The sequence below is a fragment of the Takifugu flavidus genome, chromosome 18, assembly GCF_003711565.1.
Source record: "Takifugu flavidus isolate HTHZ2018 chromosome 18, ASM371156v2, whole genome shotgun sequence".
NCBI lineage: Eukaryota > Metazoa > Chordata > Actinopteri > Tetraodontiformes > Tetraodontidae > Takifugu > Takifugu flavidus.
The window spans coordinates 12,858,159-12,879,328 of record NC_079537.1 but is presented as its reverse complement, the minus strand read 5'-3'; the positions used below and the strand labels follow the sequence as shown (position 1 = coordinate 12,879,328).

Here is a 21,170-nt window from a genome sequence, read left to right as displayed (position 1 = left end):
GTCCTGGCCCCGTCATGCTGGAGGGATCACAGCCGCCATCTTGACGGGGATCAGCGGCAACAGGAGAAGAGCGACGGGCCGCCGTCCCACATGATCAGAACATCTGCGGTGGATCCAGCAACCTGATCGGCAGAAGGAGTTATTTTCCCCCCGGGCGCCGTGGCAGCGAGGGCTGATTGATGGGGCGACGACAGGCGTCAGAAAGGCGCCTTCATCTCTTCTCCCACAAACATCTCTCACTGCTGGCTCCGGCCGCAGGTATCGCCGCGGCGCCGCCAGCACCCGGGCCAGAGATGACTGAACAATGCGTGTAAGGAGCCATCAGAGCTGCAGGAATGTCGCAGAAATGTGGGCGGGGCCTTGGCCCGCCACGCTCCTCATCAATCACAGCAGCTGTGGATGGAAATGGTTCCTGGGAAGGACAGACGGACGCATCATCTGATCCCTGCGATCAGGAGGTCATGTGACAGGACGTCCCTGCGGGTTAGCTGTCCATAAGAGGAGGCTCAGAGAAGGTCCCGTTAGCAGGCTGAACTCAGACAGAATCATGTCGGTGCCCAAGAAGCCAGGTAAGAAAGCTCCTCAGCTCGAGCTGAAGGAGATCCACTGGGATCCCATCTGGGATCTCCTCTCACTCACGTTTGATCCGTCTTGTGTTTTCATGCTGCATCTTAGTGTCTGATCAAAGGCACATTTCAGCCTTTTCAGATGCTACTGTGTTGCTGCTCGATCTTTTTTACTGAGCAGATTAAGATCAACAAGCTGGTAATCCAGAAGGTTCTGGGTGGAGGAAGATCCCAGAGCTCATGGCTGACCAGAGCTTTGACCTTTGTGACCTTCAACCCTCTGAAAGATGAAAAGACTTTTAGATAATAAATGCAGGAAGCAGCTTCCTGGAAGATGATCTGTAATGATCAGATCTCCTGATCAGATCTCCTGATCAGATCTCCTGATAGACGTGAGGGAACATTAATAATTCCAAGTCTCTCTTTTACGGTTGAAAACATGTAATAACTAACACAATTGTGTAATAACCACATATGGTCAGGGTTAGCTGCCTGCTACAGCTGACACACCCAGTGGTTACGACAGGAGCCCTCGAGGAGCCTGAACCCTCAGCAGGACTGACGTTCCTGGTGTTGGTGTCCACGGAGCAGGACTGACGTTCCTGGTGTTGGTGTCCACGGAGCAGGACTGACGTTCCTGGTGTTGGTGTCCACGGAGCAGGACTGACGTTCCTGGTGTTGGTGTCCACGGAGCAGGACTGACGTTCCTGGTGTTGGTGTCCACGTTCCTCAGTTCCACCTCCTGGAGCTGCAGAACACGGACCGCTTCCTGATCAAAAGCTGGACGGCTTCCTGGAGCCTTTCTCGTGGTCCACCTGACAGAGGGAGGAGAAGAAAGACAGATGAAGGACCTGTCAGCAGGGTCCAGGTCCACCAGAGCCAGCACGGACCTCATGACCTCCTGCCGAGCGCCGGTGCTCAGTCCAGACTCAGAGTAACCGGAGCCTGAGGTGTCGGCTCAATTAGGAGCCGCTTCAGGGAGATTATTGGATTTGGAGTCTGGACGCCTTTACGCGTTCTTCCCATGCAGCATTTTAATGACAGAACATCATCTTGATGAAGATGGAGATCCTCCTCACCACCAGGAGCAGGTGCCAGCTCACGGGGGCCAGCGACCATCCGCCAGCCTGCTCTGCTGAGGGTGGATTCATCCCGTAGGAGACTCAAACGAGCCCAAACGCTCGACGCAGCAGCTGTGGTGAGAACATCTGCTGGTCCTGGAGATGAAGATGGACGGTTCTCCTCTTCCTCACCAGGTTACCAAGTCCACAAGTAGTAAATAAACTCTGTTTATTCCACAGAATCAAACTTTAAACACATTTTATCAGATTAACACGTGTAAACAGGAACATCAGCAAATATGGAGGGAAAACGTGGTGGCAGTGGGTGTGGCCTGTGGGTCGGAGTGGGCGTGGTCTGGTGTGGCCTGGGCGTGGCCTGATGGTGATCGAGTTCTCATTAGACGATGGTAATCCAGCGAATCCTGAAGGCTCAGGTGATTCTCCGTGGCCTTCAATGGACGTGGAAGCTCTTTGATCTAATTCTGGCGAAGCCGCTGGAATGAAGCTGATGTGAGGCCGTCGCAGCGGGATAGCGGAGCAGGACGGATGAGGCGGTTCTCTGAAACGGTAACAGGAGCACGGATTCCTTTCACAGAGCTGTGGGATCAGCACGGGGCTACTGGATCAGGACTGGAGCCGCAAACGCTGCCTCAGCAGCACACGTCTGAGAGAGGAATCTTCATAAAGCGACTGATTGATTATCGGCGAATAACGAGCTGACAGCAGAGCTGATGGAGGGAAGCGGAGCCGGACTTGGCCGGACATGAAGGTGCTGCTGAACAGCTGAGCAGGAAACGTATCTGCCGACAGCTGGTCCTCAGACCTGCTCCTCCTGCATCTCCTCAGGGTCGCTGAGATCCTTCTTAGCTGGAATTTGCTGCAGCTGAATTTTGGAGACAGTAGAAAAAGACCTTTTTCCTGAAGCAACGCTCCGAAACATGGACGGTTCCCGCCGGCGCCGCTGGTCTCGAGTCGACCTCTGTCACAATCACCAGGATCTGAAAAACCTGTTTAAAGTTTGAGGTGGATCTTTGACAGGTTTCTCCTTTTATCGTAGGAAGGAAGTCGAGCTCAGCAGCTGAAGGTAACGAGCCTCGTTCTCCTCCTGACCGCTGATTCTCTCTGACCCAGCTCGGTTCTGGTCTCGTCTGTCCCCACAGTTCCTCTGCCGCCGTACGAGCCCAACGTCCCCGAACCGACGACGAGGGCCGACCTGATGAAGTGTAGGAATGCCGACTGGTGTCAGGTTCTCGTCCCTGTCAGGAGCACATTTGTTTCAGATCTTTGTGTTCTGCCTGTTCTGGTTCCCTCAGATTGGGTTCCCGTCTCCCTGGACGACAGAACTGCACAGAAGCTGCTGTGGATTTCAGAGGGCGGGGCCAAAGTGTCCCGGACCTCGGACGCCGTCTGTCCGTATCCCAACAGGCCGGAGCGATACGAGCACTCGCCACAGGTGGATCACGCCTGCCCCATCTCAAGACAACAATAACACGAACACACCAGAGTCCAGAGCTGCTGGTCTGCAACAGAATGTAGCGCCAATGCTAACACTGCTAAAAGCTAAGTGCTAACAGCTCCAGGCGTTGTCTCCTTCCAACCGTCACGTTGAGCTGAGCTCGTATCCAACGACCCCGTCAGTCGTCCAAGGTTCACGGTTGCCAATGGCAACAGCTTGAATAAGCCTTAGCTTAGCCGCTCCCCCGAGCTCCTGGTACAGGTGAACGAACAGACTAGCTAAAAGTCTAACGCGACGGTGTTTGCTCCTCCTCAGGTGCTCTGTAAGCAGAACCTGCTGGGACATCGCGCCTACTGGGAGGTGGATTACGACGGCTGGGTGGTGATCGGGTTGGTCTGTCAGAGCGCTCCTCGCAAGGCCCACGAGGGCCCCAGCGGCCTCGGAGAGAACGACGGCTCCTGGGGGGCCGGCTGGTCTGGGTCCTGCTATCAAGCGTGGCACAACGGTGAGAACGTGGACATCCAGCTCCCGCAGACATCCACCATCGGCGTGTACGTGGACCAGCCCGCCGGCATGGTCAAGTTCCTCCTGGTGGAGGGAGACGGCGACAAGGAGGTGCAGCTGCTCCACAAGTTCAGAGTCAACATCAGGGAGAAGGTTTTCCCCGGATTCTGGGTCGGAACAAACTCCTTCTGCCTGATCCGGAGAAAGGACCAGTGAGGTTCTGGAGTCCACCTGTAACGTGCGACAAGTGTGACAGGTTCCACAGGCGACTGGCTGGTTTGGACGATTTCAGCGTTCTGAGGTCTTTTTTATTGCCAACGTTCAATAAAGTCTGTTGAAACGATCGGAAGCAGCTGGTTTGTTGTAGCTAACGCAATTCAACATGAAGAGGCTAACGTTAGCATCGCTGTTCATATCACCTGTCCAGGTGTGCTGGAATAAACTCCGCCCCCACAGCTACATAACGGAGTTCACGATATCTGCGGGAAACAGCGCCGCCCGCAGGCCGCTGATCGAAGTGCGCCTCCACACAAAGGACAGCCTCAGGTTTTAGTCTTGTGTTGCTCCTTTATTCCAAACAAGAACATCTTTTTGTTCCAGTCTGCTTAAACTCCTCTTTCCAGTATGAGTTTACAATCATTCGATCTGTCTGACAAAAGTACAAACACACAAAGTTACAGAACCTGCTGGTGGCCCAAATTCTGGTGTGTGTGTGTGTGTGTTGGGGGGGGGGCTCTGCTTCATGATCAATATAACACGTGTGACCCTGAAATGACGGAGATTTTAAAGTTGTACATTCTTTGTGTCGAAGCTGCGTTTCAGGAGCCTCCGGTTCTCCCACCCGTCAGTTCTGGGTTCTGTGGTGTTCCAGACCGCCGGAGTCACCCTCGCGGTGCTGCTGTTTCTTTCACAGAAAAGTTCTGAGCGTTTGACCCAGAACAGGAACTTGGTTTGTTACGTTTGTTTTCGGCCTGCTCGTGACAGCGGCCCCGTTAGTGTAGGCGTTAGCGTTAGCGTGTAGCAGCAGAGTAAGGCCCCGCCCTCACGTGATCTTTTGTTATTTACTTTTTTTAAACGGACACAAATCAGCACGTGTGAGTTTAACAGAGCGGCAGGTTTCAGCGTCCGTGTCAGGCGAGCGGACGCAGCGGCGAGCGGCGAGGACGAGGGGGGACGCCGTAGTGTCGATGCTAGTGTTCATTCATGGAGGTCCCACTTTTCACAGCTTCACAGAAAGTCCCTCACTTCGCTCCCACGTCCCTTCGTCCTCCACTCGCTCCTCCTCCTCCTCCACTCGCTCCTCCTCCTCCTCCACTCGCTCCTCCTCCTCCACTCGCTCCTCCTCCTCCTCCTCCACTCGCTCCTCCTCCTCCTCCCCCACTCGCTCCTCCTCCTCCCCCACTCGCTCCTCCTCCTCCCCCACTCGCTCCTCCTCCGTCACTCTCAATGCTTCAGCGAGAAGTCGCCGGTGTTGAGGCGGGGCCGAGGCAGAGCGCCGAACATCTCTGTCCCATCAGTGGCTCCAGGCACCAGCAGGGCCTTCATGCTGGCAGCGATGTGGTCAAGGTCAGCACAGCCCACCTGAGGACACACACACACACAGACACACACACACACACACAGACACCACACACACACACACAGACACACACAGACACACACACAGACACACACACGCACACACACACACACACACACACACACACACACACACACACACACACACACGCACAGACACACACACACAGACACACACACACACACAGACACACACACACGCACACGCAGGAAGGGGGTAAAGCTAGCTGACTAGCATGCTAGGTGTCTCGGTGGCTCCACCCTGCTCCGCTCACCCGCTCTCCGCTGCCACTGTCTCCCTGAGCTGACCGGGTCCCTCTGAAGCCCCACGCTGGCACAGACACGGGCAGCGAGCGGGCCAACGCCATGGCGTTGACCTGGCGGGACAGGTACGCCGGCTGACCCGTGGCGATGCCCCGTGGTGGCGGCGGGGCGTCCTCGCTCAGTGAGCCTGGGCCAACAGAAGAGTGAGAACAGAGCGAAGGACCGAACGTGAACGTTTGAGCGGACGCCACTGACCGTCCGTGCTCTCCTCCTCGCCATCCGACCAGAAAGGCTCGCAGTCGCGGGACAGCGAGTCCTCGTCCATGGAGAAAACACCTGAAGAAGAAACGGCTGAGGCGTGTGAACAGGACAACAGGAGCCCGCCACCACCCGACCCGTACCTGCACTCTCGTTCCCGTACGCTCTCTGCTCGTCCTCCTCCTCCTCCTCGTCTTCCTCCTCGTCCTCGCAGGCTTCGTCCACGTCCACGATCCCGGACCGCTGCCTCCCCGCTGAGCCTCCTGCGACCCTCGCTCCCGCTCCTTCTCCCCCCGGCGTGGCCGCCGCCCCCCTGCTCACGGCGCCGGAGCTGTAGATGGACGGGTAGCTTTGTGAGAACATCCTGCTGCTGGGACTGACTCCGCCCACGCCGCCATCGCCCGTTGAACTCTGCGTTGAGAGAAACCAGAGCTCAGGAACCATTTGAGTAGCAGGACAGGTCTCTGATGGCCCCCGCCGTCAGGAACAGCCACCGCTCACCGACACGTGTCCCGGCTCCGAGCCCGGTTCCGCCGGCAGCTTGGCCCCGCCCTCTTCGGCCTGGCGGGTGTTTTCTGGGCCATCAGCATGGTGGTGGAGTGCAGGACGCTGATGTCGTCCACGTAGCGACGCGCAGACTCGGCCAGGAAGCCCTGGCCCCACACGCTGTAGGAGAAATCACACTCCTTTGGGAAGACGCCCCCACTCTCCCGTTTCCGGTGGCCCTCGGCCGACGGGAACTTCTTACAGGCGGTGAGGATGGCCAGGTCGCAGCCCGACTTCTGGCAGTAGGCCTCCGCAGCAGAAAGTAGCGCCAGCCAGCTTTCTTTGTGGTTGTCTGGGATCTCGGGTCCAGACGACTGGGTGATGGAGGCCATACTGGTGCTGAGAACTTTAAGTGAGGAACGCTGATGGGCTGGACACTGCAGTGACATGTAGCTTCAGGGGACCGCTCGCTGTCTGGGTCCTGCTGGTGAAAAGGCTGCTGTTGTCTGTTGCACTGGTGAGGGTGCAGCGATGAGGATGATGAGGGTGAGGATGAAGATGATGGAGTTGGCAGAGAGGCACTTTGAACACAATATGGCTGGAGATCCAGGGGAGAGATGTTCCGGTGCTGGTGATACCTGGAGAGAAGACAAAAAAAGGGTCGGATGCCGTCCCGATGCTAACTCGTGTAGCCTCCGTTAGCTCCACATCGTTGGAATCGTTAGCCTGCTAAAACTCGACCCGCCTGCGTGACTATCTGCGGGTTTTCCCTGCGGGTTCAGGCACCGCGGCAGCTGCTGTTGTTGTTGTTGTTGTTGTTGTTTAATCGGACTGTCTCCCCACCGTGGAACCGATCAGCACCTCCATGTTTCCAGGCTCCACCAGAGCCGAGTCGCGCAGCTAATGAGGCGGGCGGACGGGGGGGGGGGTCACCTACCTGTTGGCTTCCTTCGGTGCCGCTTTTCAGCTCTAAACTTGACTTATTTTAATCTCAAAGATGAGCCTCCTCCAAAGCTTCTCTCCCCCAGCGAGATTTTACACCAACAGCAAGTGAGCCAGGTTGGACCTCGGCATTTCCGGTATGATTTTCCAAAATAAAATAGGGCCGCTAGATTTAATCTTTGCATTTATTGTTTTTGTACATGTCGTTGTTAAAATGTTGCAAATTATTTTATTGTGAGGAAGCAAACGGTGATGAGACTCGACAGGGGATCCAGGAGAAGTTGGTGATCCACGGAGAGTCTCCTGAGCGTCTCAGCTTGGTTCAGCAGCAAATTTTAATTAACAACCAAGCTCATTTAATTCATTCTTTATATGTGTGATTAGTAAATACTTAAGATGGAGATAAAGATCCAAGAAGTTCAATGACCACCTGAAAAAAGCATTTTGCGGATTAGGAAGATTTTTCTTTTTTAAATTAATCTTCTAAGATTAAATTGGTGTTGAATTTAGAAAACTCTCACTTAAAGTAAAAGTTCTTATCCTAGAATTTGACGCATTTTAACCGTAAAGTGCAAAAATCCAATAAAACAAAACTTTCATGATTAAACCTTTTTTTTTATTTTGAGACACTATTGACTTAGAAATGAACAAGGAAGTCCGGTTTTGTAGCATTTCCACCCCCAGATTTTTCAATTGGAGATATTTTCAGATATTACACCTGTAATCAAGGCAAAACTCACGCTTGTGTTAAATCTTAATTTGAAATCTACCGACAGTTTCCGGTGTTGTTTTCCCGGTCTGACTTGACGCATCTCTGACGTCAGCCGTGACTGACTCCAATCCGAGCGCACGTCGAACACGTGACAGAGCGCAATGGGCGGGCTCGTTCTCGCTTGCACTCTCGTGCACGTGTTCGACCCCGCCTCCTGACCGGAAGAAGCGTCTTCGTGGAGTTGTTGTTTCCTGTTTGGGTGAAACGGCGAAAAAGCTCAAATTTAACACACGCACGGTTTGTCACGGCACGTGTGTTTAATCATAAACATGAACCAAAATCACGGACTGAAAAATCATTGCTTTTGATTCCAAAAGAGATTTTTTAACATTTTAACAGGCATCATTTACAGCGCTAACATTAACACTTGGTCAGTTACATTGGTTACTTTGTGGAAAAACCTCTAGTAAATACAAGAGAAATGAATATTAATAATTAAAAAAAGTAATTTAAATAGCCAATAAAAAACTAATAAAGAAAAATCATGTTTAAATATGAATCCATCCTCTTCCACATTCATAAATTATTTTCCTTCATGAATTATTTAAAATACAAGAGTTCGATGTGACGCCTATGTAAAACATTTAAAACGCTTGTGAACGTGAAGGCAGCATTGAAAGCTCCATAAATCTGAACAACTCCGGTTGACACAGTTATTACAGAAACCACATGATCAATAGAAATAAACAATAATAAGCGATGAACGTCACATTTCCGGTGATCTGATTGGATCTGCTGCGCAACGGCGCCGGTGGGCGGGGCTTCGAAGAACCGGAAGTATGACGTAAATGTTATTTAGGAATAAACGAAATCAGGGTGACCGAAAATGGAGCAAAGTGTCGAGGATTACAAGGTATTTCTTTGTTTCACAATATTTTAATATCGTAATCAAACCGTTGAATCTCGATATTTGTCCATTGTGACGTCGTGGACCAACGTTAGCTTTTCCAGCTAGCACTGTGTTTACAATAACACCAGCTAGCGGCGAAAAAGTTGTTGGGCTTTAAACCAGCAGTATGTGTTTCCGTGTTAAGTTAAACTCTGTAAAGAACGCCAGACAATAGCAGCTGACATGACAATAAATGGGTCTTAATAGAAGTTTTCTGTCTGATCTGACAACAGCCACACTGGTCACGTGATCCCTCAGCTGTTATCGGTCATCTGCCTCAAACGTTTGATTTGACCCGGTGATCCGTTCATAATAACAACTGTAACTTAAATACCACTGTAACTCAAATGACGCTGTCCCAGCTCAACCAGTCCATTCCCCCCTGTCCCAGTCCAACCAGGGTGGTGGAACCAGTTTTCAGGTGGTTGCAACAGCAGGTGAAAGACGCTGATCTGTGTCTAATCACAAATATAACAGGAAATGAGGTTTGCATGGGCTACAAAGCTGAATCTGCCAGGACGAAATGAAGCTAAATTCGGTTTTTATGGAGCCTCCTGCAGCTGCTCTTCAGACGGAGGAGCAGCAGGTATCTGCGATGGGGCTCACACACCTCTGGTTTTTCCAGTTGATATTTGAGAAGGAGGGGGTGTACCTTCACACCAACGCCAAGAAGATGCTCCAGGACACAACCCTGCCCGGGTTCATCAGAGTGGTGGAGAGGGTGAGCTGACTTGTGCGGCCAACGCCACTTTATTGCGACCTGCTTTAACGACGTGTCTCTTCCAGGCCGGGGTACCTGCTCTAGAATGGAGCCCCCTGGAGGACGAAGGTCGCAGTGCCCCTGCAGTTCTTTACTCGAAAAAGGTCAGGGGTCAGTGACTCAGCTGACGAGTTCCTTGCTTTTTATAATCCCAGATGCTGTGATGAGTTTAGCTGTTAGCATTTAGCCAAACTGGAGTCATCTGCTCAACCTGGGGAGATCCAGCTCTGTTTCAAATGCAGCACTGACAATTCGTCGTGGAGGAAAAGGTTAAAGTTTCTTTAATCCAGTTGCTTTTATACAGGATGGAGAAGAAGGGGAGGACGACACAAAGTTTGACCCCGGCTACGAGCCCGACTGGGCGGTGATCAGCACGGTGAAGAAAGACCAACAGGCCGCCGTCAAAGACTCAGGTGCAGCTGGAACGTTTGTGGCTGGTCTGTGTGGAACGGCTGCAGGACTCTCAAGTGTGTGCTCCACAGGTCAGTGGTCCTTCTCCCTGCCCCTCTCGGAGCTCTACTCCCTGCGCAGGGCTCGCTTCTCCTTAGGCCGCAACTTCCTGGTGCTGACCAGCCGAGGAGGTCACCCGCTGCCTCCGCTGCACTTCCACAGAGGAGGAACCAGGGAGCTCCTGCGAGCTCTGCAGCGCTACATCATCCTGGACCAGTGAGTCCCAGCAGCACTGACCCGTCCAGCTACACTTCCAGATCTTTTGCTCCGTTAGGTCACATTCATGTTGATATGTTTAAAAGGCTGAAAGCTCTTGTTGACGTTGTGAAAGAGGTGGCACCATAACTGCTGGTGGTCTGCTTCATGTTGACTGGAGCATGAATGTCTCATCTGTCCCCCACGGTGTCTGTGGCCAGGTCTCCGATGGACGGGCGGCTCTTCCTGGCCTACCCCCACGACTCGGGCGCTCTGTCCCAGTCCTTCGATAAGCTGCAGCTGATGGACGATGGCGGCTCTGATCTTGTGTCGGTAATCAGTTAAAGAGATTTGTCCTGTAGAAGGAGAGCAGATTGATGGAAGCATGAATAAATTGCATTGAAGCTGTGGGTGAAGGTGACAACAGGCTGCGGGTGCGAGGCTGCGGCGCCGCCGGCCTCAGACGCCGCCGCTGGCTTTAATGATGCTGTGTCTGAACAGAGGTTCATCCAGGACCCCTACGCCACCACCTTCGGGGGCTTCTCCAAAGTGACCAACTTCTTCAAGGCGGCGCTCCGGCCTCCGGATTCCACCGGCGGCTCTCGCGCCTGCCGGGACCCCGGGCTGCCGCCACAGGCCGACGACGAGCCGGGCTTCGAACTCATCACCTGTGTAAGACAGAAAGGAGCAAAGAGGTTTCGTCTTTTCAGACACGAGAAAGACCTCCGTACCTTTGTGATCTGTGCAGGGAGTGGAGCTTGGTCCCAGGCCTGACGTCTGCAGGGGGCCACCTCTGGACAGATGGGAGGAGTTTCTGGACCCTGAGGGCCGAGTGAAGAACCCAGAGAGGATCAGGGATCTGGTGTTCAGAGGGGTGAGGCTGCAGGCTGATTGGATTCCAGCCTTTAACCTCTGCAGTTGCCTGTTTCCAGCCTGTCCGGGTCTGTTGCAGGGCATCGCGCCGCCTCTGAGGAAGGAGCTGTGGAAGTTCCTGCTGGGCTTTTATCCCTGGAACAGCACTGCCAAGGAAAGAGAGGACATCCTCCGCAGCAAAACGTTAGTTCCTACCACCAGCTTCCCCTCAGAACTCTGCTGGTGTCATGGGTCTGTTAATGTAGATCCAAAGAAAACTAATGAAGAAGAAGTTCAGATGAGGTTGTGTGTGTATCGTGCATGAGTGTGTGCATGTTTTTACAGAGATGAGTACTTCAGGATGAAGGTTCAGTGGAAGTCTGTGAGTGAGGAACAGGAGATGAGGAACTCCCTCCTGCGAGGATACCGCAGCCTGATAGGTCAGTTATATTTGTTGAGCCAGTTTATTGATGATAAGAGACAACGCAGACGTGATTAATATTAAATCTCACTATTGAAGGAGTTCCCTACAACTCTTGAAGTTCTGCTCATGTCGAGGTGGCGACAGCGCCCCCTGCGGGGCGACTGTGTAATTACAGCGCCGCTCCTCATTCGGGTGGTCTGTGCGTTTTGTGCTAACGTGTTGTTGTCGTTGTTGTTGTTGTCGTCCGCCGGGACAGAGCGAGACGTCAACAGGACAGACAGACACAACACCTTCTTCTCTGGGAACGACAACCCCGGCCTGACTCTGCTGCACGACGTGCTCATGACCTACTGCATGTACAACTTTGATCTGGGTGTGTTCCTCCAGTCTACTCAGACCAAACGCCCAGATGAAAGAGCTACGCCGACTTTCTGACTCTTCTTTATCCCCATCATCCAGGTTACGTCCAGGGGATGAGCGACCTGCTCGCTCCCGTCCTGTTTGTCACCCAGAATGAGGTGGAGTCCTTCTGGTGTCTGACGGGCTTCATGGAGCTGGTGGTCAGTGGCTTTTTGACCCCCTGTGGGTCTGATCATGACTTTTATGTGCTGATGAAGATGTGGTCGCTGTGGTAACTGTTCCTCCTGTGCAGCACCAGAACTTTGAAGAGTCTCAGGAGGCCATGAAGCAGCAGCTGCTGCAGCTCAGCATCCTGCTGAGGGCTCTGGACCCAGAACTGTGCGACTTCCTGGGTTGGTCGTCTCACGTCAGCGTTGGTGGCAGATGTTGGAGGTGTGGAGGCTTCTGCCCAGATGCTAACCTCTGTGTCTGTGTCCGTCAGACTCTCAGGACAGCGGCTCGCTCTGCTTCTGCTTCCGCTGGCTGCTCATCTGGTTCAAGAGGGAGTTTTCTTTTGAGGACATCCTGCTGCTGTGGGAGGTCAGGCGGGACCAGGCGGCCTTTATTCACCTCTGCCATGATCTGGGTTCATCTGACCTTCCTTATTTCTTCCTCAGGTCCTCTGGACTCGTCTCCCATGTGAAAACTTCCACCTGCTGATTGCCTGTTCCATCCTGGAGTCCCAGAGAGGAGAGCTGATCGGCTCAGACCATGACTTCAACACCATTCTGAAGGTTTTCTCATCCGTTTCCATAAAACATACTTTATGATATTAAAATATCCCCTAATAGAAGATAAACAAGGTTAATAAAACCATATTGAGAGTGAGTTTGTTTGTTGGGAGCCAGTGTCTCTGTAGAATTCCCTGTCGCAGCAGGAGACGCCTGACGTCAGCGCCCCCAGCGGCCGCTTTGGGCATTACACAGTAGTGTAAACGCTGTCGTAGCTACAAACGGCTTCAGGAACCTTTTCTCAAAGATTCCTGGTGTTGATGGACATGAAATTCTGACAGTATGATTAATGTGTAATATCTGCTCATTTCCTCTGACTCAGCACATCAACGAGTTGACGATGAAGCTGGATGTTGAGGAGGTTCTACAAGGAGCTGAAGCCATCTACCTGCAGCTGACGCGCTGTCAGGTGGGTCCAGTTTCTCTTGGTTCTGCTCCCACCACTGTTCTAGCCTGACTGCTGCTGAGGGGGGCTGCTGGATGGATCCTCACCTCTGTTCTCCTCTCCAGGATCTCCCTCTGAAGGTGCAGCAGGTTCTTGGTCTGTACAGCCCACCCAGCCCTGAGGGGAGTCCAGAATCTCAGACTGGTGAGACAGACCATGTCCTGGACCAGAGCCAGGCTGGGTCATCTGACCCACAAACATCTGCAGAACTGAAGTGAAGGAAAACGCTGCGGACTCTTTTACACTATGTTGGCGATAGGGGGCGCTGTGGACGCCGTTCAGTCACTCCTGGTTTTATCCTGTTTACTTCACCTCTGCGCTCAATTATGTCAGACAATAATCAAAAGACTCTCTCCTCATGTAACGTCTCTAAATAAATGCTTGGTTTTGAAGGAAGAAGGATTTAAACCTCTATTGGTGTCATTTAAGGACCTCAACAAAAGAATTGATGTATATTTTATTGTTAATATCACAGAAACAAACCTGCCACATTGCAACTGCCTTTGCCTCATTTAAATAAAACCAAGTTTTGAAGTGATTCTGTACTTATTTAACTCCAACTGACGTTTCTTTCTACAGTTTGATGGGTCTCTATCAGAATATGTGTGACGTGCGCGTCAACCATGTTTCCAGTCTGACACCAGTCTGCTTTAACTTGTGAACTGGTTAAACTTTGCCCCCCCTCCCCTCCCCCGCTCGCCAGCAGTGTCTGTATGGGGTTCAAATGGGACCTCTGTTCTCCCAGTAAATGAGCTGGAAAATGAGGGGCGGGGCTCCACGCCCCCTTCCCAGCACCCGTGGCTGTCGCGGGCCCTCCGCTGTGTCCTGCTTGAATACAGCTGCCATGTTTGAATTTAGTGGCCACATTAAACAGGCCGCCGATCTGTCGCGGGGTTTCGGCCCCCGCCACCGCCCGGCCACCCCGCCCGGCCCACCTGACCTCCCTTGACTGGTGGAGTCAAACCCTCAGCCTCCAGCATTCAGGCTCAATCTGTTTTCAGGGCAAAGACGCCTTTAATATCTGTCCAATGATGTTAAATTGGGTTTGTGTTGCCGTTAGCGACGCCATAATGGGGGGTTATCAGACGATCACTGGGCTCAAAGCGGCCTGACTCAGAACACCATCAGAACCAGTTCCCCTGACCCAGGACCGGGTCACAGATGTTTGAAGATGCCGTCTGTAGTTTGAATCCCACGTTGCTGATTTCAGTTTGACCTTCAGATTCAGATTGTGATGTGGCCCCCCCATCCATGGTTGCGTTAGCAGATCTGAAGATGCTAATGGGGAATAAAGTTAACTAATTCTGAGCCCAGCTGGCTGAAGAATCCTGATTTGTGGTGGTTTTTGTGTGTTTGCTGTTGTGATGAATTATTGATGCTGACGTGTTTAAACTCCTCCTCTGAAACTGGAGTTGCCATTGAAGCTTCAGCCACCTGTAACCACTGTCAAAGACAATCGCCTCTGCTGGCTGGGAGCACCAGCGGCTCCCTGGGGAGGGAGTGTGTGTGTGTGCGTGTGTGTGTGCGACCCAGATTTGTAAATGGAGCCGTGCGGCTCACTGACCCGCACTGACGCTCCTCTGTCTGTTGCACATACCTCGACCCCCCCGACACGAGCAGATTGCCTCCAGGAGGGGAGGAAACAGCTACTTTGACAATGAGAAAGCTGATGGAGATTATTTGTCTCCGATAGAATGTTTCAGGATTCACGTAGAGCCAGAAGATAAACAAGTTGAAACCCTCCCGGAGTCTAAAACCACTTCCTGTTTGGTCTAAAACCACTTCCTGTTTCTTCTCCGACGAGGACGGTCGACATGTGCACGAGCTGCACGAGCACTCCTTTTGTTGTCACATGGTGAATGTGACCTCTCGCAGCCTTTTCTTCACCTCTCTTCTCTCTTTCAGTGACGAAGACAAGCTGTTGCTCCCCCCGACCCCCCCAGGACCACTCCCTCACTTGTCTGCTCCTCTTCTCTCTCTCTCTCTCTCTCTCCACCTGTTGAAGTAATTGTTACACCCGTCTCTCTGTTGTCTTCGTATTATTGTCCATCACTGCTGAAGCCCCCCAACAACACCCCCCCCCCCCCCAGATCCGCCTTCCTGCTGGTATAAAACCAGAGTGCCACCGCGCCGCCCGCTCAGAACTGTGGGCTCCACAGACGCTCTCGGGACGTCCCAGCTGAAATTTTTCCCAGCAGGCTTTGCAGGCATGTCAGTGTCTCTGTGGTGTGAGGAGGTGGATGAGGAGCAGAACCAGAACCAGACAGCCGTACCGGTCTCGGACGCCCTCGCAGGTTCATCTCAGCTCCGAGCCGGGTGGGACCCCAGTGTGTCGGGCTGCCGTGTCATCCAGAGGCTGTTGCACGTGGAGGAGCGATACTCCCCGTCCGTGCTGTACGTTAGCCTCATCCAGCAGGAGCCAGGGCGCCGAGAAGAGCTGACCAAGTGGACCCTGCAGGTACCAGGTCTTCTCAGCTCACTTCAGGTTCCTTTTCTGGTGGATGTTTGAGATATTTACGCTTGTTGCACTTTGGTCAGAAGTTTCTGAGAAGAAAAATGAAGGAAAATATTAAATGTTTACATTTCCAGCTTTAAGGCCTCAGAGTTCCTCCATGTTTGTATCCTAACGAAATCCATCATGTGTGACTGACATCTTCAGGTTTGTGGTGCTGCTGCAGCTTTGACTCCTGCAGCTTTGACTCCTGCTGCAGCTTTGACTCCTGCAGCTTTGACTCCTGATGCAGCTTTGACTCTTGCAGCTTTGACTCCTGATGCAGCTTTGACTCCTGCAGCTTTGACTCCTGCAGCTTTGACTCCTGCTGCAGCTTTGACTCCTGCAGCTTTGACTCCTGATGCAGCTTTGACTCCTGCTGCTTCTCTCTGCTGCTGCAGGTTTGCTGTGATTGTGGCTGCGACGAGGCCGTGTTTCCCCTCGCCGTCTCTCTCGTCGACCGCTTCCTGTCGGCCTTGCTGGCGCTGCCCGTCTCGCCCGTCTCGCCCGTCTCGCCCGTCTCACCCGTCTCGCCCGTCTCGCCCGTCTGCTTGGCTGCTGGCTGCATCCTCATCGCCTCCAAACTCACAGAGTGTGAGACGGTGACAGCAGAGCTGCTCTGCGCTGCTGCCGAACACGACTTCCTGCCATCCAGCCTGCGGGTGAGTCACATGAGATCAAACATCTTTCAATCATCTTTAAATTGTTTCAGATTTCTGCCAAACAAATATTTCTCCTAAAATATCGAAGAAAAGTTCACGTTAATAGAATCATAACTTTCCTGGATTCAATGGTTTTATCTTGATGTCGTTTTCTTCTTCCGTGACACCTCCATCAGGACATGGAGCGTCTCATCCTGGCCACGCTGCGTTGGGACACGGCGGCGGTGACTCCCCAGGACTTCCTGCCACACTTTCTGGCCTCCCTGGAGGAGCGAGGAGGAACCTTTGGGACAGAACTGCTGTCCACACTACGACGGCACAGCGACACTCTGGCCTCCATGTGTGTGTGTGACTCCCAATTTCTGGGAACGCCGCCGTCTCTTGTGGCCGCGGCGTCACTGAACTGTGCCCTGAGAGGCCTCGGGAGGACCGGCCACACCGAACTTGTGTTCCTCGGGGAAATTCTGGCGGCACTTTGCCAAACAGATGCGGTGAGCACCCAGAAAGTACTCAGTTAAATTTAAAGGAGATTTCAGTGCAGATTGCACTATTTTGTAAGTGAACTGCCTTCATGTTACCCATCAGGCAGTGCTGCAGTGCTGCAGCGAGATGATTGAAGGGGCCCTCCGACAGCGACTGAGGAGCGGGCTTCAGCGGGGACCCTCTGAGAAGGGAGAGGAGGTGGAGAGCGAGAGGCCAGGGACGCCCACCGACATGAGGGACATCGATTTCTAAAATCGGAGTCAGCGGCTGCTCTTTTCTTCTGTGTATCAGTCAAACTGATGTAAATTCTGGTGCATTTTTCATGCTTCTAAGTTTTTTCATTAATATATTTTAAGTTATTTATTGGTGAACCTGTTTTCCATGTGCCATATTTTATTCTGTTATATTATATTCCTAGGTATTTATTTGATGCATACTATTTATACATTTTATTTATTACCATGTGCAATTGTTTTATTGATTTGTGGTAATTTATTTCGATTTTGCCCTGTTTTTGTGTGTTTGCCTGACCGAATATATTGCAAAACTATTTAAAAAACAAAACAAATAAACTTTAAAATATTTGTTTCGAATTTTTCAATGACGCCTGGATGTAGTGGCCAAAAAATTAAAATTAGGTGATTAACGTCACCTACGAGGTAAAATAAAACACGATTTTACAAAGAAACAGTGTTTTTCCAGTTTAAAAATGGCTGATTTCCGATTTCTCCTGAAGGCATCGCGCAGAACTATCGGCGCAGTCTCATGACGTCACGTTTGTGCGACCAGTGCAATTTTTCAGAATTGGCTCTTTAAAGACCAACAACTGGTAAGAAGACTCATGTTCTACATTCTATTTGGTCACTTTTCTTGTTCTTTAATTACTTGGAAAGCTTAAGATGGGTAATACTCACAAGTCCTATTTTTGTGTCTTTTTTGATCTATCAATCTATTTTTGATTCCTGATCGTATCATTATACATATGTATATAAAAACGAATATACGTTTGTGTCGATATTTACAACATTTTGAACATGTTTTCGGTGTTCAATAACTTGTGAAAGTGACAAAAAGCTACATTTTCAGTTTTGTCATAAGGTGTATTGACACGGATGGAGAGTTTGTGTTCATACATGCTAGCTAACCTGCTAGCTAACCCACACGAGCTGTACAAAAGGAAAAAACGAATGCTGAAACATTTCCACTTTATCAGCTAATGCACCCCTAATATTCAACTAAATGTACCGGCTTACGTCTACTAACAGTAGATTAGAAGATGAACGTTCTCACTCAAACTTGATGAATGACATTTTTGTACTACAGATTTTTCAAAAATCCATCCTGTCTTTTTTAATACAAATTTGTAAAACGTTATTTTTATTTTACAGACATTGTTTTTAGTTGTATCTGATCAGGTTGCAGTGAATCTCACAAGTTTAATCTTCCTAATTTTCTCGTTTTTCTTGCTGTGTGCTTCCTGGCTAACTTTGTCATAACAAAGCAAATCTTCAGTGTCTACAGAACCTGAGCAAGCAACCAGAACCGGACTCTTAAATAGAGTCCAAAATGGTGCTAAAGCGTCCTGATCTGGCCTCTGTGACGTCTCTTTGTCTGGATCTATAGGGTCTTTGGTTGTGCCTGTAAATGACATTAGTCCAGGTGACTAACTTTAAGATCTGGTGAATTTGTCCTTGTAGGAAGATGAAGCTGAGACCCGGTTCACTGCTGCTCATCTCAGTATGGGTCGGGGTGTGGTCGGTTCCTATCGAGCGCAATGATGTTCAGCAGGAGGCTAAAGAAGAGGTGCAGGAGGAGACTGAAGTAAGTGTCTTTCTCCTCTCGGATATCTACTGTTGACGTTGTCACCTTGGCTTGCTCTCCACTGCCCCCGCAGGACACCGGGCTGTACTACGACCGGTACCTCAGAGAGGTGATCGAGGTTCTGGAGACGGACCCTCATTTCAGAGAGAAACTGCAAACAGCAAATACAGAAGACATCAAGGTCTTCACCTCTTTAATTTGATTTCATCGCTGTTTGTGTTCTGATTCACCTGTAAAGGACAAAAAAGAGAAGCAGATTTCGTGATGAGCAGAGTTTGAGAACAGCAGATGTTTTGTCTTCTCTTCGTGTTCACGTTCTGTGTCAGAACGGACATCTGGCAAAAGAACTGGACCTGGTGAGTCACCACGTGAGGACGCGGCTGGATGAGCTGAAGCGCCAGGAGGTTTCTCGTCTCAGGATGCTGTTCAAGGCCAAACTGGACAGCACCAACATACAGAGTGAGTGGGCGGGGCCATGCGTGCGGGCAGGTGAGGTCACCGGGTGTGATGATGGTATCTGTGTGCAGCTCAGCAGATGGACCACGCCTCCCTCCTGAAGCAGTTTGAACATCTGGATCCTCACAATCAAAACACATTTGAAGCCAAAGATCTGGAGCTGCTCATCTCCACGGTAGGATCCTGCACCTCTGACCCTGACCTCCTTGACCTTGACCTTGATCTGGTGCATCTGGCTGTGTCCAGGCCACCAAAGATCTGGAGAACTACGATGCTGAGCGACATGAGGAGTTCAAACGCTATGAGATGCTGAAGGAGCACGAGCGACGGGAGTACCTGAAGAGTCTGGATCAGGAGAAGAGGGAGCACGAGGAGAAGAGACTGCAGGAGCTGAAGGAGAAACACCGGCAGCACCCCAAAGTCAACGCTCCGGTTGGTACCTACCTTTGTATCCAAGTGGAGGAGAAGTTGATGCTGAGGTGTTTCTCTGTGTCCAGGGCAGCGTCGCTCAGCTGCGGGAGGTCTGGGAGGAGACGGACGGCCTCGACCCTCAGGAGTTCAACCCTAAAACCTTCTTCAAACTTCACGGTCAGATTCCTCCTTCTCGCCTGGTTCTTTACAGCCCTCTAGATCCTTTACATGAATTTGCTTCTCACTTTTTCTGGTTTAGACACAAATGATGATAAAGTTTTAGACGAGCAGGAGCTGGAAGCTCTCTTCACTAAAGAGGTAAGAAGAAGAACAAACGTGTCTCTTTAACCTCTGACCCTTCTTTAGATCTTTCTCATCCAGCTTCTGTGATAATCCCTGAGCCTGAACATCTACTGCTTTGTTCTCTCAGTTGGAGAAGGTTTATGATCCAAAGAACGAAGAAGATGACATGATGGAGATGGAGGAAGAGCGTCTGAGGATGAGGGAATACTTCATGAAGAATGTGAGTCTGCTCCAAGTCTGAGGCCTGGCCTCATTTAGGTTTGTCTGATTTCCATCTCTTTGTCTGAAGGTGGACGTGAATCAAGATCGTCTGGTCACTCTGGAGGAGTTCCTCAAATCCACCGAGAAGAAGGACTTCAATAATCCCAAAGAGTGGGAGGTAAAGGCCCCAGAGGTGGCTGGGTTGTTAGAAAATGCCTAATAAGAATGTATAATCAAGGATTATTCTTCTGTGTGGAGACTCTGGACATGAAAGAGGTCTACACAGAGGAGGAGCTGCAGCGATTCGAGGCTGAGCTCCGAGACAAGGAGGAGGAGCTGAGGAGAAAGAAGGAAAAGCTGCAGGAGGAGCAGGAGCTGCTGCGGGAGCGAGGACGAGCTCTGGAGGCTCAGAGGAGGGAGTACCAGCAGGTGAAATATTCACTCGTTTGTGCTGTATCGCCATGGAAACGCTGACCTGTCCAGACAGATTACAGCTGGAACCAGCTGAGAGGAGGTTCAGCCCAGTCTGATCACAACCTCCTACCTCAGGCGGTTCTGCTTATTCTGACTGTGATGGCACCAGGCCAAATGCTCATCTAGACCTTGTAAAAATCAGCATCTAACCCACAAAGTTGTTTCATCTCAGGCTGTGTTGGAGATGTCACGGAGACAGCAGGCAGGAGACGGGCAGCCTCCAGTGGGTCCTAACGGAGAGCTGAAGTTTGAGCCGCCGGGGCAACCGATGGAGGCTAAAGGTGACGTGTGTGTGTGTGTGTGTGTGTGTGTGTGTGTGTGTGTGTGTGGTGTGTGTGTGTGTGTGTGTGTGTGTGTGTGTGTGTGTGTGGAAGGGGGGGGGGGGGTGTCGGCATTTCTAACCAACTTTTATTTATTTGTTACAGACTCTAAAGTTCCTGCAGAAACTCCAAATAACCTGCCTGCAGAACCACCACAGAACCTGCCCGTACACACCTGATCACACACACACCCGCACACTCTCTTCTTCATGGGTTGTATAAATGTTGTATTGTGTTCCTTCAGATTATATAAATGACCATTACCGTGGTGTCAAAACTTTAACATCTTAATAAAACTGTTATTTAAAAGGAGAATAACTTCTCTTGCAACCTCTCATATAAAGGAGTAGAATCTTGATTAAATGCAATAGAATGTCTCAGAAGTGTTTTAAAAGGAGATCAAGTGTTTGGAAATGTAAAAAGAATGATTTAAATGGCACAGAAACACTGCGGGACCTGCAACGGGCGATGACGTCACAATCCTGATAGCTGTGATTGACAGCAGGCAGCTGGGTG

The 21,170-nt window shown here is 51.1% G+C and overlaps 5 protein-coding genes across 8 annotated transcripts; 4 read left to right on the top strand and 1 right to left on the bottom strand.

Moving 5' to 3' along the window:
• The first annotated feature begins 197 nt into the window (after positions 1-197).
• On the top strand, positions 198-3,930 carry zgc:195001 (uncharacterized protein LOC567531 homolog). Of its 2 annotated transcripts, XM_057015162.1 has the most exons (5): positions 200-569; positions 2,685-2,711; positions 2,788-2,850; positions 2,941-3,080; positions 3,399-3,930. In XM_057015162.1, exons 1-5 carry the CDS (start codon positions 548-550, stop codon positions 3,801-3,803), a joined length of 657 nt encoding a protein of 218 aa, XP_056871142.1. In that variant the 5' UTR covers positions 200-547; the 3' UTR covers positions 3,804-3,930. The 2 variants fall into 2 exon arrangements, with proteins under 2 accessions (XP_056871141.1, XP_056871142.1); XM_057015161.1 differs by having other exon boundaries at positions 198-569; positions 2,788-3,080.
• Positions 3,931-4,134: 204 nt separating this feature from the next.
• akt1s1 (AKT1 substrate 1 (proline-rich)) lies at positions 4,135-7,264 on the bottom strand. Its single transcript, XM_057015143.1, is given in 8 exon segments — positions 4,135-4,876; positions 4,985-5,168; positions 5,441-5,616; positions 5,685-5,765; positions 5,831-6,098; positions 6,189-6,259; positions 6,262-6,811; positions 7,111-7,264. Coding segments are annotated over 6 exon segments (1,095 nt in total). The 5' UTR covers positions 6,623-6,811; positions 7,111-7,264; the 3' UTR covers positions 4,135-4,876; positions 4,985-5,030.
• A 1,322-nt stretch (positions 7,265-8,586) lies between these two features.
• Positions 8,587-13,570, top strand: tbc1d17 (TBC1 domain family, member 17). The gene is made up of 17 exons (XM_057015115.1): positions 8,587-8,740; positions 9,402-9,497; positions 9,563-9,640; positions 9,841-9,949; positions 10,019-10,202; positions 10,403-10,514; positions 10,683-10,853; positions 10,930-11,055; positions 11,134-11,237; positions 11,379-11,473; positions 11,714-11,830; positions 11,917-12,017; positions 12,110-12,209; positions 12,299-12,396; positions 12,474-12,590; positions 12,910-12,996; positions 13,098-13,570. The coding sequence occupies exons 1-17, from the start codon at positions 8,714-8,716 to the stop codon at positions 13,248-13,250; spliced, it is 1,875 nt and encodes a 624-aa protein (XP_056871095.1). The 5' UTR covers positions 8,587-8,713; the 3' UTR covers positions 13,251-13,570.
• Positions 13,571-14,846: 1,276 nt separating this feature from the next.
• ccndx (cyclin Dx) lies at positions 14,847-17,356 on the top strand. The gene is made up of 4 exons (XM_057015153.1): positions 14,847-15,490; positions 15,925-16,185; positions 16,362-16,676; positions 16,771-17,356. Exons 1-4 carry the CDS (start codon positions 15,242-15,244, stop codon positions 16,918-16,920), a joined length of 975 nt encoding a protein of 324 aa, XP_056871133.1. The 5' UTR covers positions 14,847-15,241; the 3' UTR covers positions 16,921-17,356.
• A 56-nt stretch (positions 17,357-17,412) lies between these two features.
• nucb1 (nucleobindin 1) lies at positions 17,413-20,972 on the top strand. Of its 3 annotated transcripts, none has more exons than XM_057015131.1 (13): positions 17,413-17,497; positions 18,353-18,489; positions 18,563-18,670; positions 18,816-18,948; positions 19,017-19,120; positions 19,192-19,377; positions 19,443-19,533; positions 19,616-19,674; positions 19,787-19,879; positions 19,949-20,038; positions 20,119-20,289; positions 20,507-20,615; positions 20,760-20,972. In XM_057015131.1, exons 2-13 carry the CDS (start codon positions 18,370-18,372, stop codon positions 20,831-20,833), a joined length of 1,338 nt encoding a protein of 445 aa, XP_056871111.1. In that variant the 5' UTR covers positions 17,413-17,497; positions 18,353-18,369; the 3' UTR covers positions 20,834-20,972. The 3 variants fall into 3 exon arrangements, with proteins under 3 accessions (XP_056871111.1, XP_056871110.1, XP_056871112.1); XM_057015130.1 differs by having other exon boundaries at positions 17,417-17,497; positions 18,366-18,489; XM_057015132.1 differs by lacking the exon at positions 17,413-17,497 and having other exon boundaries at positions 18,343-18,489; positions 20,769-20,972.
• Positions 20,973-21,170: the final 198 nt, after the last annotated feature.

Coding starts and splice junctions, on each gene's coding strand:
- ccndx (XM_057015153.1), top strand. CDS start 15,242: ATGTCAGTGTCTCTGTGGTGTGAGGAGGTGGATGAGGAGCAGAACCAG. Junction 16,186..16,361: donor TCCTGCCATCCAGCCTGCGG/GTGAGTCACATG, acceptor CACCTCCATCAG/GACATGGAGCGTCTCATCCT. Junction 16,677..16,770: donor CACTTTGCCAAACAGATGCG/GTGAGCACCCAG, acceptor GTTACCCATCAG/GCAGTGCTGCAGTGCTGCAG.
- zgc:195001 (XM_057015161.1), top strand. CDS start 548: ATGTCGGTGCCCAAGAAGCCAG. Junction 2,712..2,787: donor GTCGAGCTCAGCAGCTGAAG/GTAACGAGCCTC, acceptor CTGTCCCCACAG/TTCCTCTGCCGCCGTACGAG. Junction 3,081..3,398: donor GATACGAGCACTCGCCACAG/GTGGATCACGCC, acceptor GCTCCTCCTCAG/GTGCTCTGTAAGCAGAACCT.
- tbc1d17 (XM_057015115.1), top strand. CDS start 8,714: ATGGAGCAAAGTGTCGAGGATTACAAG. Junction 10,515..10,682: donor GCGGCTCTGATCTTGTGTCG/GTAATCAGTTAA, acceptor GTGTCTGAACAG/AGGTTCATCCAGGACCCCTA. Junction 12,018..12,109: donor CGGGCTTCATGGAGCTGGTG/GTCAGTGGCTTT, acceptor CCTCCTGTGCAG/CACCAGAACTTTGAAGAGTC.
- nucb1 (XM_057015131.1), top strand. CDS start 18,370: ATGAAGCTGAGACCCGGTTCACTGCTGCTCATCTCAGTATGGGTCGGG. Junction 18,949..19,016: donor GGACAGCACCAACATACAGA/GTGAGTGGGCGG, acceptor ATCTGTGTGCAG/CTCAGCAGATGGACCACGCC. Junction 20,616..20,759: donor GCAACCGATGGAGGCTAAAG/GTGACGTGTGTG, acceptor TATTTGTTACAG/ACTCTAAAGTTCCTGCAGAA.